This window comes from Hyperoodon ampullatus (assembly GCF_949752795.1).
Source record: "Hyperoodon ampullatus genome assembly, chromosome: 3".
NCBI lineage: Eukaryota > Metazoa > Chordata > Mammalia > Artiodactyla > Ziphiidae > Hyperoodon > Hyperoodon ampullatus.
Window position 1 is genome coordinate 67,518,521 of NC_136916.1, and position 19,081 is coordinate 67,537,601.

General features: G+C 50.7%; 1 protein-coding gene across 2 annotated transcripts in view; it reads right to left on the reverse strand.

Moving 5' to 3' along the window:
* Positions 1-19,081, reverse strand: part of OTUD7A (OTU deubiquitinase 7A) — a gene marked incomplete at its 5' end in the record, with an annotated part of 167,020 nt that overhangs the window by 10,655 nt on the left and 137,284 nt on the right. For both annotated transcript variants that reach the window (XM_079699885.1, XM_079699886.1), the window contains 2 exons: positions 12,812-12,961; positions 15,079-15,206. In XM_079699885.1, the coding sequence (XP_079556011.1) occupies positions 12,812-12,961; positions 15,079-15,206 (278 nt within the window). The remainder of the gene's footprint in view (positions 1-12,811; positions 12,962-15,078; positions 15,207-19,081) is intronic.

Consider the following 19,081-nt stretch of genomic DNA (forward strand, 5'->3'; position numbering starts at 1 on the left):
AATGCTATAGATCTAGAATCATACAGAATACAGTCTTTGGGGATTAGTCTTTTCCCTTCAGCATAATTCCCTTGAGATCCACCCAAGTAATTGCATGAGTCATAGTCATTCATTTTTATTGCTGAGTAGGATTCTGTGGTATAGACAGTATGTTGAACCATGCACCCGGGAAAGACATTTGGGTTGTTTCCAGCTTTTGGATATTACAAATAAAGTGGCTGTAAGCATTTGTGTACAGGCTTTTATGGGAACATAACTTTTCATTTTTCTGGGATAAATGCCCAGGATTACAATTGCTAGGTTATATGGTAAGTGAGGTTTACTTTTATAAGAAGCTGCCAAACTGTTTTCCAGAGTGACTGAACCATTTTTACATTCTCACCAGCAATATAGGAGCAATCTGGTTATTCCACATCCTCTCCAGCATTTGGTGTTGTCAATTTTTAAGATTTTAGTCATTCTGATAGGTGTGTAGTGACGTCTTACAGTGGTTCTAATGTTGACCATCTTTTCATGTGCTTATTTGCCATCTGTATATCCTCTTTGGTAAAATGTCTGTTCATGTCTTTTCCCATTTTTTATTTGGATGGTTTGGAGATTTTTTTTGCTATTGAGTTTTGAGGGTTCTTTGTATATTTTAGATGTAAGTCCTTTGTTGATATGTGGTTTTCAAATATTTTCTCCCAGTCTATAACTTGTCTTTCCTTCTTTCTTCCTTCCCTCCCTTCCTCTCCACCCCCCCCCCCTCTTTTTCTCTTTCTCTCTTTGCAGAGCAGAGGTCCAAGTTATTAATTTCATCTTTTTTTGATCATTCCAATCCCAAAAGACTGCATTCTCTGTATGATTCCAGTTATGCAGCATGCTGGAAATGACAAAATTCTAGAGATGAAGAACAGATTGGTGGTTCTATTAGTCAGGGATCTCCAGACACACAGAACAAACAGGACACATATATAAGAACTCCTGGGGCTTCCCTGGTGGCGCAGTGGTTGAGAATCTGCCTGACAATGCAGGGGACACGGGTTCGATCCCTGGTCCGGGAAGAACCCACATGCCATGGAGCAACAAAGCCCGTGTGCCACAACTACTGAGCCTGTGCTCTAGAGCCTGCGAGCCACAACTACTGAGCCTGCATGCCACAACTACTGAAGCCTGCACGCCTAGAGCCTGTGCTCTGCAACAAGAGAAGCCATCGCAATAAGAAGCCCGCACACCGCAATGAAGAGTAGCCTCCCTGCGCTGCAACTAGAGAAAGCCCGCGCGCAGCAACGAAGACCCAATGCAGCCAAAAATAAATGAATAAAAAAAATAAATTTACATTAAAAAAACCCAACTCTTCACCTACCTCTAGGTCCATAGTTGTGCATTTTACTTTTACTTTATGGTTAATTTTTGAGTTAATTTTTGTATAAATGAGGCTTGGGTTTAAGGTTTTGTTTTTGTTTTTTGCTTATGGATGTCCAATCACTTCATCACCATTTGTTTGAAAAGACTATCCATCCTCTATTGAATTTATTTTGTTTCTCTGTCAAAATCATATTTTGTGGGGTTATTCCTGGGTTCCATATTCTGTTCCATTGATCTCTGTGTCTAACTCTCCGTCAATACCAGGTACTGTGTCACGAGCTCTATATTCATTACTTACAAGTCTTACACCAGCTACAGGATTTTTGCTCCAATTTTACAGAAGAGGAAGTGAAACTCTGGTACATAAGTGACTCCAAGCCAAAGCTGGAGCTGTGATTGAAAAGCAGGTCTGCCTTACTCCACAGTGTGTATTTCGTTTTCCACTACTGTGTCACCCTGCCTTTTTTTGAATTATCTGAAATTAGTAGATCGTGAGCATCTAATCTCATTCATTCATTCATTTATTCATTCAACATTTAATTGCCTCCCAGGTGTCTTGGTGCTGGAGACACAAAGATGAGAAAGACAGGACATCTGGCTTCAAGACATCCAGGATCTGGCCAGTGAAGAACAGGAGCCTTTGAAAAGTGGTCCTTGTCATCCTCCTCCTCTCCCTGCTCCCACCCCCCACAGCGGCCTTGGCTCTGGCTCACCAGTGCCTGAGAACAACCTCCAGTGGGCCTGACAAGGAGTCCCTGGCTGGGCGAGAACCTTGCATCCTTGCGCCTCTGGGAAAAATCAGACTTGCTTTATGAGGATTTGCTTCATGAGACCTCGAGGTGCAAAGCAATGGCAGCCCTGTCCCCTCCACAAACGCAAGGAAAGTGGTGAGTTCCTGCTCGACGAGCTGCCCATGGCCTCACGCTCCAGACCACCCACTAGGCTCTGATCAGGATGCTTTCTTTCCCACAGACCCTTTCCCCAGAAAAACCTCCCCAGAGACAATTCTCTGAGTGGACTTAGGTTATCAGGAAGCCGGCCATTTCTTCTGGATACATGTCCTCTCATGCATCAGACGCAGCCCTGGGGGATGGTTTTGAGGGGGGCTTCTCGGAGAGCAGAAGCAGGCTGTCGCGCTGGCTGACCAAGAGTTTTCCTCCCCAGGTCCAGGGGGCAGGACAGGTGCCTGGGGCTTTGTTTCCCTTCTCTTCTGCAGGAGGATTGATGAAGGCCGTGTCCTGTTCTGACACCACCCATCAGAAGCCTGCAGGTCCACGGGGAGCCTGGGGCAGCCTGAGGGAAAGACGGCACTTCATATGGAGATGGGGGCTGGGCTGATTCAGGAGTGGGGGAGATGGAGGCTGGGGGTGCTCCTGGGGCCACTCTTTCTGTGGCTTAGACACCCTGGGGAGGCCTGGAGGAGCCTGTGTCTGTGCCTCCTGCTCCCTCATCTCTCCAGGCCCCAATTTCCTCATGAAAGACCCTTGGCCAGTTCTTTCCGTGTAGCTGAGCACAGCTGGCATCCCTCTGGAACTGAGTCTCAGGCTCCAGAGCTGATGGTCCTTGGGGTGACACAGGTGTCGGTGGACAACTGGACTCTTGGGCATTTGATCAGCAAGACCCAGCTCTCTGAATTCGCGTCCCCCCGCAAGGCCAGGACAGAGCTCATGGCCTTGAAGTTCCACACATGGCTCCTGGTCACATAGGGGCCCTTCGAGATATTCTTGGGTCAAGAACCAACAATGTCAAAGATGACACCCCGTGTCTGGTCCCTAGGCCCTAGGGTGCAGGGTCTGAGCTAAGACTTTGGATGCCCCCAGAGACTCTTCCTCTTCTCCAACAGTGAGGGGCCTTTGGACGTGCGGCCCAGGCCTCCAGGGGCCATGCTCGAGGCTACAGCAGGAGCAGCAAAGGAACGGGGCGAGCGGTCCAGCAAGGCTGCCTGCAGACCACGCGGGGAGGCAAGTTGGCTCTGCACGCCCATGCCGAGTGTGTCTTTTAGTGGCAAACTGCAAGCCTAGAAAGTGGCTTAAGAGGAAGGAGGCTGATTGCAAAGACAATGCAGGGAATTTGCATTTTTTAGGCACTTTCTGGTTTCTACAAGCCTTCTTGCTACCATGAGTTCATCTGATTCTTATAATGTCCAGTAACAGGTGGGTTGGTACGTAATTCCTCCCATTATTGTATTCAGACAGGTCCACAGATGGGCCAGTTTGATTAGAATACGATGAAGAAGTGATTTTTAAGTAAAAATTTTAGATAGCTATATTAACAAAATTATATTATAAAATCCATTTAAATGGAATATTTAATAATATTCATAGCCTGTTAACACCAATTTCTACTTAATAGGAGATAGGTGCTGTTTATTATAAATCAATCCTGTAAGAAAAAGCACAGTTTGTCGTCAAATAGACTGGAAATGAAATGTCACATTATATGTGGTTCGGGAAATCATAAAATATAGATTGGCATTTAATTTAACTATGAGCTGTGCATAAAATACAGATTGAAGACAGAGTTCATGTCCTGTAGTGTGGGGTTATTCTGTCTGGCTCCACAAAATTCCCAAATTGCTCAGTTTTGTAAACGTGGGGTGTTGTTTCTAAGTGGCAAGAGATAAAGTTTCAGGTTGCTCTTGCAAAAACTTTTTTTTTTTTTTTTTTCAGATATCACATTTTGGGTGTGTTGAGTCTGTTTCCAGTAAATAAACTACAAACTCTGGTGTGATCATCCGTGGATGTCGGTCTCAGCCTTCAGAGCTGACTGACAGCTGCGTGGGCATCACTGTCCAAGCCCCTTGTTCACATCAGCATCCCCTCCTCCGTCTGTGACCAGTTGGCTCTTTAAAGGCTGCAGAACACGGCTCTCTGGGTCACCTGAGCGGGAACCCCTAGGGAAGGCACAGGGACACCGTGAGGGCACCTTGACCCCCATGTGGCCCCTGGATGTGCCCCAGAGGCTCTCAGGCTGTTTGCATTTAGGAGGAAAAGTTAGTGAAATAATTACCTTATATATATATAAAATATATATATATATATATTTATAAAGAATAGAAACAGATGGTACTAACATCTCCCAGGAAGCGAGGCACCCCTCCCCCACCTTCTCCCATCCTGAAGGTCCCTAAGTCACCAGGTGTGAGTTGCCGTTATATCCCAAGCAAACTTTGGCTTGGGTACCACTTCCCGGACCTTGTCTCTGGGAGATGCCTGTTCCCTGATTCCGGACCTTGTCTCTGGGAGATGCCTGTTCCCTGATTATCACCCTCTTTGGCCAAGTCTCCTTTTTGGAAGTCGCACCATCCACCCTACTAACCTGCCCTAGTGACCCTTCACCAGCTGTGACCATTCCCTGGGGATGGCCCTCCTTCCTCAGTGTCCTCCTCTGTCAAGTGGGCACAGAACATGCAGAGGGTCAAGTGTTGCCCTTGGAAAGGACCTAGACCAGGCCTGCACACAGGAAGTGCCTGCAGGTACTGGCGTGACTGTGGGGTGCAGACTCAGCCCAGGTCTGAGTTTTGCAGCGCCATCTGAGGACGTGGCACAGGGGGGCCACGGGCAGCATGCTGTGGGCATGGGAGGATCCTTCCTGCAAGCTGCAGAACTAGGGTCCAGGTGTCCTGGGGGCAAAGGACTAACATCCTCCCCGTGGAGAAAGCAGGGGACCATCAATCATCTCTGGAAGTTACCACGAAAGTACGGGTAACTGTTATTTACAAAAAGTCCCAAAAGGCACTGGCAAAGCCTTGCCCACTCAGCTTGCCCACACCTGACCAATCCCTCCAGCCCAAGCCTGCCCACTGCAAGCAAGCCCTGCCTTCTCCCCACGGGCACCCCAGCCTGCAGGACACAGCGGGGTTCTTCCTAGAAGCTGGCCAACCTCAGCAGCGGTGGGTGACGGGTGGCGAGGGAGGCAGAAAGAGCTGTAAGGGAGCAGTGGGTTCTTTCGCAACATAGTTTCAACACAGGGAAGGACGAGAGGTTTAAAGGACACCTTATGGAATTTTTAAGCCGCCAGGAGCTTGGACACATTCAGGTGAGACGCACTGGGCCAAGCAGAAGGAAGGGAGTGGTGGGAAGAAGGCAGTCCCATGTCACATCCTACAACACATTTTGTCTCGTTCTGAGGCCCCCAGAACATCGTTTCTCAGATGCAAGAACAAGACAGCTGCTCTCTCTGGGCCTGTGATGACTGTACCTGTCAGCCTCCATCCCAGGGTGCTGGGAGGTCCAGGGTGGGGGGGCGCCCTCCACAAGGTGTCCTTTGCTTGGGGCAGGGTGACGGCTCTGCTCGGCAGTGGGGGACCAGCAGGTGCCCTGGGCCTTGATGCTCTGTGTCCCACACCCCTGCCTCCTCCCCAGGTTCCGAGACCACAGGCCTGGTGGCTCGGTCCTGAGCCTGGGCCCAGCTGTGGTCTGAGAGTCTCTTATCTTGGCTTCAGAGAATGATGCCCGGTTCCATCCTAGAAACTGGTGTTACTGTACTTTCTTAGTCCCTCTCCTAGCCGAGCTGAGGGCACAGGCTGGGACTCTGTTTTCTTGTCTGCTGCACTGAAGGAGGGCTGCAGGCAAGAGAACCAATGGGGCCAGCAGGTGCATGACAAAGAGCCCCACCGACCCCCGGCCCTCCTTCCTAAGGCCTCCAGTCTGAGGACACCAGTCCCTGAGTTTGGGGCACCTGGTAGCAGAGCTTGTTATGGCCACTTATGAGCTGTCTCTGGGGCCCAGCTCGCCTGGTGAGACTCAGCTCTGCTCAGACCCATGCCTGAGGCCTGGCTGACCCCGGGAAGGAAGGAATTCAACTCCAAGCTCTTACCATGCCAGGTGTGGGCCGTCCGGTACTGTCACTGTCACAAGTGTGCTGTCACAGTGAATACTTGTTGAATGAACCTCCCCGTGGCTCAGGCCCGTGTGGGTGTACACAAGAGAGCTGGAGCCCACCCACAGCCTGTCCCCTGGACCACGGGCCAGCTGCTCATCCCCAGACCCAGACCTTGCTCTCAGATCAGCTGGCACCCACAGCAGGTTTTGGGGGCTCTCGACCATGCATACAGTGGTCCTGCTGTTCTGCTGGGCCTCCCAGTGGGACCACCCCTTCCCCTGGAGAGGAGTTGTGAGACTAGCCACGTTCCAAACATCTGCTGGGACCTGGATCTACAGAGCTTGCAGAATATTACTTTGTAAAAAATCCACCACCAGCTACGACAGGTCCCAGGACCCCCACGCATGAGCTGCTGAGGGGTGGGGAGCTCACACACTCTGACCAGGCCCCTGATGGATCTGAACGCAGCATCCGCTGGTCAAGAAGCTGACAATGATGAACTGAGCCAGAAATAATGAGAAATATGGCAGTTTCTTATTCATTCCCATGGGCTTGAATAACCTGGTATTCTCATTCTGTCTGAATTGGTTTGCTCGGGCGGCCATAACAGTGGAACACAGAGTGAGGGGCTTAAAGAGTGGACATTTATTCTCTCACAGTCTGGAGGCTGGAAGTGCAAGGACAAGGTGTCAGCAGAGTTCTTTTTGAGGCCTCTCTCCTTGGCTTGCAGGTGACTGTCTTCTCTGTGTCCTCCTGCAACCCCCTCTCTGTGTGTGTCTGTGTCCTAACCTCCTCTTCCTATAAGACCACCAGTCACAGTGGATGAGGGTCCACCCTAATCACCTCATTGTATTTTAATTACTCCTCTGAAGACCCCATCTCCAAATACAGTCGCAGCCTGAGGCCTGGGGGTTAGCTCTTCAACACATGAATTCAGCCCTTACCAACACCTCTCCCTTCATGACAAGCCAGGGTACCTGAACTCAGAGAAAGGTCCTGTCACTAGTTCACCAAGGAAACACAGGATCTCGCCTGATACTTTCCTGCTTTTTATGTTTCCAAGGTGGTGGACCTGAGCTTCCTGCAGAGCTGATGAGGGAGGCTTTCCCCGAGCATCATTATGAATTCATGGACCGAAGCAACATCATCATGTTTCTACTCCTTCCAGTGATGGTCCTCACTGTCCCTCTTGTCCTGTGGGAGCCTCGTCCATCAGCCCAGAAGCCCTTCTGACACTACCCTCGCGGTCTTTTGAAGATGCCTTGTTTCTTCCAGGACAAGATGCGATAGGATCTTTGTGTATACTTCCTGCCCCAGATCTGGCCGTGCCCTTAGACACCGGAGTTTGGGGGCAAACAGGACCTGCTTGCAGCAGGGGATGGCGGCAGGGGCTTGCCTGGAACAGAAGGTGAGGAGGCTGCAGGCGGGATGGAGGGGCCTGGTCATCTCCAACATTCCTGAAATGTCCACCTGCCCCACAATGTTGAGAGTGTGGGTGTGTGTGACAACCAGCCCTCTTCCTGTCTTAGCCATGTCGAGTTGGGTTTTGGTGACCTGCGGTCGAAGGGGCTCTAACCTGCAACCAGGAAGCCCTGTGAATGGATGGAAGCCCCACACGGCAGGGAAGGGCAGGAAGGAAGAGGATGGTTTCCCACTACCTTTCCTCTCACTGAGCATCCGTGGTCCTCGTAGGCAAGGATGCTATGGGGGTGGTGACCTTAGTGTCTGTACAGAGCTTCCTGGGAGGCTCCCTGGGGGCAGAGTGCAACGCAGCTTGAAGGCACAGAGCTGGAGACTTTCTGGAAGGCGGAGTGAAAAGCCCCGGGCCAGGCCGAGGTCTCAGTTCCGCAGGATCAGAAGGCTCCTGCCCGCTTTGGGGTGGGGGGTTCCTGGCACAGAACCAGGGCTCTAGGAGAGAAAGCCTCTGAGCATGAAACTTCCTGGTGGCATTTAGATGTGGGGAGCACAGGAACGTGCCATCAAGTCAGCCGCGAGGCTCCAGGTCTGTCTCTCAGCAGGACCGCCCCTGCCCCGGCTCGTCCTCCTGTGGGGGCGTGGCCACGGCCAGGACCGCCAGGCACATGCGCCACCCTCACCCGGGCAGCCCGGAACCTGACATCCACGGGCGGTACACGGCGGCCCTGAAAGCAAGGCTGCTTCTCTCTCTGTGTTGAAAGAGAATGGATTTTCTCCTAAGGAGCACCGCACTGACAGCCTCATGCACCACCGCTTTTTAGGGGATTGAGAGCCTAACAGCCAACGTGCTTTATTTCCAGATGAGGACCCAAGTTGGTAAATAACTCATTTTTGCACTTTTGCCCTTCCCCAGATGAGTGGTCATTGCTGGTGAAATAAAGAGGAGAGTCCAGATGGAACTGCCTGGAAACATCACATCCCCTCCCTGATTCAGAGCTGGCTCACTGAACACCCACCCACCACCTCACCCCCTTCTTCCTTCACTGCACTGGCTTCTCAGGCTGCTCTGGAGCCGGGAAACTGCAAGTATGGAGCTCAGCCTTAGTAAGATGCCAGCACGAGTTGAGGGAAGGTGTTCTTCCCAACTGAAATGACAAAGTTTCAAGAAGAGAGGCATTTGGTCCAGCCTGGAATACGGATGTGATGCCTGGAGCTGCAGCAACTGTTCTATGACCATAAGGCTGAAACCACACGATAAAGATGGTGGAGCAGGGAGAGGCTGGAGCCTGAGTACCTGAGAATGTCTAGAGCTGATGCACCAGCCCTGGACCACCTACCTCAGGACTCCCTGTTAGAGAAGCAGCAGCAGCAGCCATTTTCTCCTTTGAGCCCCTTGCAGCCCAATGCTATTCTGAACTATCTTCTTTTGGGGGCTAATATCATGGCCTTCTGTGGTTGCTTCCATTTTCTTGGCATCATAAAAGCTGAGAAGAGAGGCTGAGTCTGTTCCCTGAGCAGGTTCCTGACGTCTTCTCAGCTTCTCCCCACCGTCCTCAACCACCGGGTAACAATGGCAGAATTGCTAGGATCTGGTATTTGCAGAAAGCCCCCAACAGCCTCTACCGTCGGGCTGGAAGGTAGGACAGTGCCCCACAGGAACCCTGGGATAGGCTTCCTCTGGTGATGGCTCCACGGACAATGTCTGCTCTGTTCCTCCTGCCCATGGCAGGTCCTTTCAGGGAGCTGCTGGGCACTAATGGTGGCCAGAAAGGGAGCCAGTCAAGGCCTTTAGGTTTATCTTTGAAGCAACATTTAAGGATCAGGGGACAGGCCTGGCTTTGGGACAGGCAATGTCATTCCCAGGGGTGACTGAGGACTTCAGTGTGTGGAAGTGACCATGGTGGTCACTTCATAATTAAGTGGTGATGTCCTTAAATATGTCAAATGAAAAGACACCAACTGGGAGAGTGGGCGGAAAGGAAGAGAAAGGGCAGAGGACAGGGGAGGGGGAAGGGAATGAGGGTGAGGAAGGGGAGGAGAAAGCATTCATTTCCAGGGAGATGGGTGTTATTTTACAGGCAACAGATAAGGGGACAGGCTGGGAGGGCACATGGCGCCCCTCGGGCCACGCAGTGAGGACACGGCAGCACCCAGGCCCAATGCCGTCATGCTCCTATGACATGTGCTTGCTGCATGCCAGCCACCCACGAGCAACATCCCTGCATCAGCCCAGCACTTCTGCTCAGGTCTATCTGTCTGTTCTTCTCAGTCAGAATAATTGCTCCCCTGCTGAATGGAGCTCGTGCCTGCTCGGGAAACATCCTGCCTTGTATAGTATGTGGCTTGATGGGGTTGCCTGTCTCCCCTACAAGGTGTTAAGGGCCCCAAGGCAAGGACACTGTCATCTTTGGGTCCCCAAACCTGGATGCAACAGGTGCTTCACTGAATGGGCCCTCAGCCCCCCAAACAAATACTGCATGCAGGACCACTGGACTTCAGGCCAGTGGGAGGAGCAGGAAGCAGGGTTGCGCCTACCAGCACCCACCAGCTCAGTGAGGGTGGCACAGGGGATGTGTCGGTAGCAATACTTAAAGCCTCAAAGTCTGCAGAACATTTGTATTCTTTCCCAATGTGTGAGGGCCTGACATGTAGCACAGAGGTTACCCAGCCAGTGGGAGCCGCTTACATGTGCTTTGCTTCTGTTTGTGCGATGGTCGTGAGGACTGAAGGGGTCAACGTGCAGCCCTGCACATTGGTCACGTGAGGGCTGTGGAGGCAGGGACCACACTGCTATTAGGAGCAAGCCAGCAGGCGGAGCTGCAGGAGCCCACAACACAGCTTCTCAGAACCCACACTGGGACCAGAATCCACTTATGGGAAAAACAAGTTTTAGAGGTGAAACCACCTGCACCTCTGCAACACTCCCTTGCTAGGCGGTAACCCCTCCACATTTGTCCTTTTATTGAAGAGCACCTTCATATTGGCCTTGAAAGCATCCATAAGCAGTATCTGGAAGGCCTGAAAGAAAGCTCAGTGCTTCTGTGAGGAGGGAGCCAGGCTCTGAAGGCCCTGCTCAGCAACTGGAGATGCCAGCCCTGGGACTTTGATCTCTCCCTGACCACAGAGTCTCTGGGAGACTGGATGAGAGGCCCTGCACCTGGCCTGGATCCCTGGTCCTTAGAAGGGCTCTCTTTTTAAAAATTTCTAAATGAAACACAGCCAATTGTATTTAAATTCTCCAAAATTTATACTCTATATGTTAATTGTTTCTAAAATGTTTCACCTTTATATAATGGTTTTATTATTTCACCTTTCTTTTATAGTTTTTTTCATTTTTTTCTGTACAGTTCTTCCATAGAAGCCAAAGTCCTGAGTTGCCCAGTTAGGAGCCTCTGACCTACTATTCTGATTAAGTTTCTTCTTAATATTCATGGCCAACATCTGGCTTCTGAATGAAAAGCTTTTTGTCTTTTCAATCACTTGCTGATAGGGTGAGGCTGCAGAGAAAGGGCCCTCCTGTCTCTCAAGAGCCGCGGTGAGCTTTGAGAAGAGCTGGAAGCCGTGAGGGAGGTGCCAGCTCTCACTGGCCAAAACGCAGAGAGACAACAGAAAAGGCAAATGGCACCAGGCCTTAATGATGAAACATGTCTTCTATGGCTAAAGTGAGATGTCTGTAAATAGCACAGGAAAAGGACGTGATAGTCCCCTTACAGCCAGTGGCATCCCTGCTCCCTCTACTTCTGGACTCACATCACCACAGGATGAGCTGCCATGGATTTCCTGGGACCACATCCTATGGCAGGGACCCTGAAACTGGTCACTCTTTCCTTCTTTTAGTATCCTGGGAGTTCTCTGTCTAACCAGATGCAGAAGTGAAAAAGGATGAGTTTCCCTTTCTTTGCTCAGTTAGTCACACATCCATCAGCAGTTAACATTCCAAACAAAATCCCACCATTTCCACAGCAGACACATAATGCATTGACTGAAGACAGGCCCCACATGCGTCTATGTGACTGGTGGTTGGAGTTGTGCAGTGCACAGCCTGTGGGCCCAGCCCGGCAAGCCTCTCTGCAGCACTGAAATGGCTCCTGGCAGGAAACTCCCATGTAATGATTTGAATGGAAAAATCCATCTTTTGATTCAAAAGCTTACTTTAGAGTAGAGGCTGGCAAACATTTTCCGTAAAGTGCTCATTAGTAAATATTTTAGTCTTTGCAGGCCACACAGCCTCTGGGGCTGCTTCTCAACTCTGCTGTTAGGGCACAAAAGCAGTAGCCACAGACAATACGTCTTTGAACAAGTGTGGCTGTGTTCCGATAAAACTTTATTTACAAACAGGCAGTGGGCTGTAATTTGCTGACTCTCTGCACTAGACGGGCTTTTAATTAATTAATTAATTAATTATTAAATGTAAGTTTATTACTAGTCCAGGGTTTTAATATTTTGATCGTCTGGTTGGTCTAACAAAGTAGACGGGCTTTTAAAAATTACATCTGAGATTAATTACATCCATATAATATATGCGTACATGTGAAAGGCAACCACAGTGAAAGTTATTTAAGGGTGGCTTGATTATTAATTTGCTTCATATTTTAAATTAAAAGTTGTCTGTGGCATTATTTTCTTTTTTAAAAAACAAGTATAATTGATTTACAATGTTGTGTTAGTTTCAGCTGTACAAGCAAAGTGATTCAGTTATACATATATATGTATATATTCTTTTTCCTTAGAGGTTATTAGAAAGTATTGAGTATAGTGCTGTACAGCAGTTCCTTGTTATTCATCTATTTTACACATAATAGTCTGTATCTGTTCATCCCAAACTCCTAATTTTTCCCTCCTCCCCTTTCCCCTTTGGCGACCATAAGTTTGTTTTCTGTCCGTGAGTCTGTTTCTGTTTTGTAAATTAGTTCATTTGTATCATTTTTTTTAGATTCCACATATAAGTGATATCGTATGATATTTGTCTTTGTCTGACTTCACTTAGTATAATAATCTAAGTTTCTTAGTATGATAATCTGTGATAACGATAATCTAAGTCCATTCCATCCATGATGCTGCAAATGGCATTATTTTCAATGATTTTTTTTGCATGCATATGGTAGTTTCAGGCAAAACCTATCATTGCTGAGTGCGCTTCCCAGGGAGGTCTCCATATTCCACCTCCTGCCCCTCCCGGCCCACCCCTTCCCCACCTTGCACTGTTAGGTGGCGGCGGGCGTACCTTGTTCTCTCTGCTGGTCTCTCTGCTCCATGGACACAAGGGCAGAGAAATGCGCTTGGTCGTAGGCAAGAACCAGAGGTGAGCAGTGGCATCTGTTGGGAGGCACCTCCAAGGGCAGGTAAATCCCTCCGAAGGGGATTGGAGCAAATGCTGCAGACACAAACAAGGGTGAGGGCATGTGGAGCTGGAGGGGACGTGGACAGCATCCCTCACCATCCTGGGGGAGGTGACAGGGCAGAGGGAAGGGTGGGCGGGCTCAGGCTGCAGCCCTGGGTGTTGTCATCTGTCTCCTACTCCACAGCAGAGGGGCCTCCACCCACCTGGCAGGAGCGCCCTGGGAGCTAGGTGATGCTTGCTACCGATGGATGAGGAAGTCCAGGCTTGCAGGGGCCAGGCCCATTAGACCCCAAGTCCTGTACCTGACCAGGGCACCCTGCTCCACCTGCCTCCTTGGGCAGAGTCCTCCTGGCTCGTTTGTCCCTGTCAAGCTGCACCCTAGGAACAAGCAGGGCTGAGGGGATTCTGCTGTGACCTGCCGGACCTGCCTGCTGCCCTGAGTCCCACCAAGGTGATCAAAATGCCCACCCCAGATGGTCAGCCAGGATGTGTGCTGATGGCCACCTAGAAACCCGTGTTTTCCTGAATGTACTTATTCCTCTCCTGTGTCCACGAAAGCATCTGCATACAGAACAACATATGTGCTGCTTGAGAGCTTATTTGTTCTAGGTTTTGAGAAGCTCAATGAGAGCACTCCAGGCCCAAGTCGTGAGTCAGATGGGAAATGAGGGACGGGGATCAGCTCCTTTGGCAACCGGGACACAGCCTTGTTCATTTCCTTACCAAACGGGGGAAAAAGCCTAAATCCTCACTGAAATACGGTAAATACTGGAAATACCTGCTCTGACATGGCATCTGTTTTTTAATTACAAAGAACCTTGCCTCTTGGCCTCAGACTCAGTGACTCACTGCCCTTCTGTGGCAGGAAAGGACAGTCGATGTCAGGGATGTCTTTGATGAGCTCAGGATTCCTCCCCACCCTCGCTTTGTCTATATCAGTGACCATGGCTCTGCCCGCCTCTCTGCTGAGAGGCAGGATGGGTCCACCTTTGAGAGGGCTGCACCCTCCAGGACAGGTGCAAGGGAAGGAAGTGTGGACCCAGCTCTGTGGGATCTGATGAGTACAGGGACCCCGATGGGAGGCCGGGCTCTGCACCCAGAGAGCTGCAGACCCCGGCAGGCCTGCATCACTGGGAGTGACCAAGGTACTCCCAGCTCCCTGCCTTCTGTGGTAACCACAGCCACGAGAGGCAGGGCACCTACACTAGGGTGACCTTCCTGGTCCGTCCACCATCCCGGCCCCTCCTCTGTCCCTCCTTTTCAGAGAGCATGGTGCCCTCTGGGCTCCAGCAGAAAGGCTAGAGGGAGGACACGCGTGGAGCCCTCCCTGCCTGGGTTGACCCTGCTTCCTCAAGGCGTCAGCCGAGGGCGGGGGCACATTGTGTGGCCTCTCTGGGCTTCGGGCTCCTCGTCTGTAAAGCGGGAGGCAGTGTCTACCCTGGGAGGTGGTGGCCTGGCCGAGGGCGAGGGTGCCCGTGACGGGCGGTGCAGCGGGTACCGGCCCTGGGAAGCCCTCCATCCCTTCCTCCTCCTCCCCCAGCCCTGGTCCCATCACAGCCTTGCGGATGACTTTGCATTGTCTGCCTTTCTTGTTTCTTCTTTAAGACACATGCGAGGGGCAGGAGGGGACTGGAGTGGCTGAGTGGCCAAGTGGCCCTGGGATGAGGCCGGCACTGCTGGAGGGTGGGGGCAACGGGTGGGGCCCAGAGCCCCTCGGGGTTCATCGCCTCCCCCACTCAGCCACATGTCTCCTGCTGTGGACACACGGGGTGGATGGACGGCCAAGAGTAATCTCTCCTGGGAATTCCCTGGCCGTCCAGTGGTTAGGACTCTGCACTTTCACTGCTGAGGGCCCGGGTCCAATCCCTGGTCGGGGAACTAAGATCCCACAAGCCGTGTGGTGCGGCCAAAAAAAAAAAAAAAAAAAAGATAAGAAAGAAAAAAGAGTAACCCCTTCTCTACGGGGAGGAGCAAGAAACATGTGGAGTCGAGGAGAAACGAGGAGAAATAAGATCTGTGTCCAGGCAGAGTAAGGCTCTGTGTCCTTCTGGAGGCTCAGCCATTACGCCGGACTGTCCCTTCCTTACTCGGGATGTTACGCTTTCTGGGTGATGAATAAAATACATCTGTTTCATTCTGAGTAAACTTACCTTCCCCGCCTGAGTCCCTCAGCATCGTATCTGCTACGACGACGATGGGCCGCCTTAATATGTGGGCAAGGACGAAAACGTGGAACTCCTCCAGACTCTCGTACACGGGGTCCTCGGCGTTGTCCATGCTGGGGACACAGCAAAGCAAGCCTGTCACTGGAGCGAGTTGGGACGGGGAGTGGAGGACAAAACACCTCCCTGTGGCCCTTCCCTGCGTGGACCCTGGCCGTCGCAGCCAACTGAGGCCACGGCCCCCCTCCACGCCACTCGATGTTGGCAAGCACACTGAACCCAGCTCTCCACCCTGACCCTGGGGTGGGTGGTCTCAGGAGAGAAGTCGAGGCAGAGAACCTGGCAACGTGGGTAGCCAGCTCCCTTTAAGATGCAGTCTCCCTGGTGGCAGAGGCGCCCAGAGTGTGTGACAACATGGGGGCTGGTTCTCTGGGCGGGTTGACGAGGATGCAGTTGGGGCAAGAGGCATGGAGGCTCCCCCTTGGGTTCATGCTCACATCCAGCAGCTTAGGCTGAAGCTTTACCCTCAGGGGGGCAGGTATGCCTGGGCACGTCTGATGGGCCGGTGGGTCCACTGCTACCAAGATCTGTGGGCCTTTCTAGGGGATACCCCGACTGAAGATGGTGGTAAGAAGGCTGCCTTGAGCGGTAGTGGAGGGAGTGACAGAATGCCCAACCCAGGCCACTCGGACCCTCCCCAGCCATCCCCTGGCTCTTCTCCGAGGCTCAGGGGAAGAGTGGGCTCCAAAACCTGCATCACTCATGACTTTAGGACATGGGCAGAGAACTGTAGCCTTGATGTCTCTCAACAACCAGGCCAATCCAAAGGGAAGAAGCATGGAGAGAGGAAGGCCAGTGCCCCGAGGTTGATGGGGCCTCTTGGGCACTCAAATGGGGCGGGGCACCCAGAATTAACTGAGGGTGGTCTCTGAGCAGGTGGGGCAGAGTTAGCAAGTGTGGCCCTGCTTGAGAATTCTGGGGTGGGGTGGCCTGGGGAAAGGGTTCTATGTACATAGCGTGCAGCCAACTGCTTGTGTGGCTTCTAAAACAAAGGCTCTGAATCCTTGGGGATGCCTCATAATCACCTGGGGAGTTTTGTTGTTATTGTACCAATAGTTTTTTCTTGTTCTTTTTTTGGTGACTCAATATACCTTATTTTAATACTTAAAAAAAAATTGGCAGCACCTAAATGCTCACAAAAAATTTGCAGAGTATAAATAACTTGTTTTTCCTTCGGAGCCATTTGAAAGTAAATTGCCAACCTGAAATCCCATCACCCCGGCAGAACTTCGAGTGCATTTCCTGTGAGTGGGGTTACGTTCCTGCAAATATATTCTCCTACATATCCATTAGAATTGGGAATTCGTCTAATCACGAATGCAACAATGCATCTGTCACCGTGAAAGACCCCAGTCACCATGTGCCATCTGCCCCAGTTCTGGATGGTGTACTGCATTCAGCTGTGGTGTCTCTTGAGCCGTCCTCAGTCTGGAACATTCCTCAGGGTACTTGACGTTCAAGACCTAGGCCGTTTTGAAGACCACAGGCCCAGTATTGTGTAGAATGTCCATGGTCTGGGTGTGTGTTTCCTCACAATCAGAGCAGATTGGGTTACACTGCATCGTTCTCGTGGTGTCCAGTTGGGTGGATCTCTCTTGTGGCCACGGGCCAGGCTCCCCCTTGCAGAGCTGCTCACTTCCTCTCCGTAATTAATAAGAATTTTATGGGGAGGAACTTGGAATCTACAGACATATTCCACTCCTCACCAAGCCTTGATACATTTACTGATATCCCTCTGGATTCCAGGCTTCTATTTGATTCACTGGGTTATAATCCATCCATGTGATTATTTTGATGCTCAGATACCCGCCCTGGTCAGTGGGGCTTGTTCAAGTGGGATCTGTGTCTGTGTGACAGCCCCCGTCATTTTTTAGAGCACATCCTTGCTTTCCAGCACAAGAAGATGGTCAAGGTTGTGAACTAAAAACGCCGCCTGCCATTTAAGTAAACAAAGGCTGTTGCAGCCATCAGCCACTACAGGTGCCCTAACGGTGAGCCCTGAGGAACTCAGGATGGAAGCAGGATGGCCCCTCTCCCCCATCTAGCAGTTAGCTGTGGCAGCCACCCCCGACGGTGCACACTGAGGGGACTCAGGATGAGAAAACACAGGATACTGGCCCCAGAGAGCTGAGGTACATATTGACAGGAATGATTTCAGTGAGCCCAGACTCTTGCATCTTCCCATACACAGAAAAGCACTAAATTCCTTAACTTGAGATGTCTGGTTTTCTTGAATTAACAGTAATCTTCTGATGTTCTGACCACCCGGTCTTTGATACAAAAATGCCTATGTATCCTGGTTCCCCTCCTTCCCTCTTTGGAGCCGTCCCTCAGAGCTACCTGACAGTCTGTGTCCCAGGCTTAAGTCCTCAGTTCTGTCCATCGAATAAAACATAACTCTCAACTTTTAGGTTGTGCATTTTTTTTTTCAGTCAACAAGATTCATCTTGTATCTCTTCTGCTTCAGCCCTGGATTCAGCCATATCTCCTGTTTTTGTTTTTTTTAAGATAGTGGATAATGGTGTTTAGAAGCCAAAATATGGTTATTGCTGATGTCACTGCTCCTGGACTCAGTAAATAGAGCTGGGGAATGCGTGTGTGCGTGTGTGTGTACACACCCACACGTGTACACAGACATTTTCATCTGTCATCTATCTATCCATCCATCTATTATCTATCTATCTATCTACCTATCACCTATCTATCTGAAACTTTGAGTCCCCTGATACTCCCAATTCCAATCTAACACCCAGAGTTCATTCTACTTGTAACTCCTTTCTTCAAAAGTGAGAAACCTGGTTTCTACCAATCTTAAGCTATTTCCTTATTTGATCCCGGTATGTAAACAGCCCACAACCAATGCTGCTTCCCTTCCCCTGAGTTGCCCTCTTCACTTTGCCTGGCTCTGACACCCTGATCTTGGTCTCTGTGTCCTGCCACGCCCCACTCTGCCCACTGTAGGTGCCCACCTTGCTTTGATGAACCTATGGATTTAGGACTGAATTTTTCAGGGAGGCAAGGGAAGTGGAAGAGGAGTGTGTTAAATACATACACACATGCCGAGTCTAACACAATGCTCTCGGGTGAGCATTCCCAAACATCCTGGGTAGTTATCCTGTCCAGCCACAGCTCAGAGGGTATGTGAGATGAAGGGCTCTGAGCGGGTGCTCACTCACCCCAGTCACACAGTGAGTGCTCACAGGCAGGTGTATGGCTGAACGAGACAAGCAGCAGCATGGAGAAGACAGAACACAGACTTACAGCCTGCATACTCAAGAGAAAAATACCCCACCAGCTATGCAGAGGGGACCCACAACAACCACGGTGCAATGACTGACTAAGTATTAGGCACCACTGTAGTGACGTGGCTTTCTGCTCATGCAAAACTCAAAGCAGGGCCATTGTATTTCAAACTGAAAAAACAGCACATATTTATTGAGTACTTGCTACAAGCTGGCATCATGAAAGGCACTGCAGAGGCCCCCAGGTAACATCTGTCCATCCAGCCACCTTTTATCCCTCCATCCACTCATCCACCCACCATCCATCTGTTCACCTGTCCATCCATCCATCCAATCATCCATTTGTCTATCTATTCACCCATCCATCCATCCATCTACCCATATATCCATCCATCCAATCATCCATTTGTCCATCAATTCACCTATCTACCCATCCACCCATCCATTTATCCATCCATCCACCCATCCGTTTGTCCATCCATCCATCCATCCATCCACCCATCCACCTGCCCACCTGTCTGTCCATCCATCCCAGATCTGTGCTAGGGCTGGAGCATGCAGTTTCACCACATATATCTGGAGGCCTCATGGCCAGACATGGGCAGCAGTGATGGGGGTATAGGCCCAACTGGGAGGGGGTTATGGAGATGAGCCTGGAGCAGAGTGACCTTTCTTTACTCTTGTTTTGG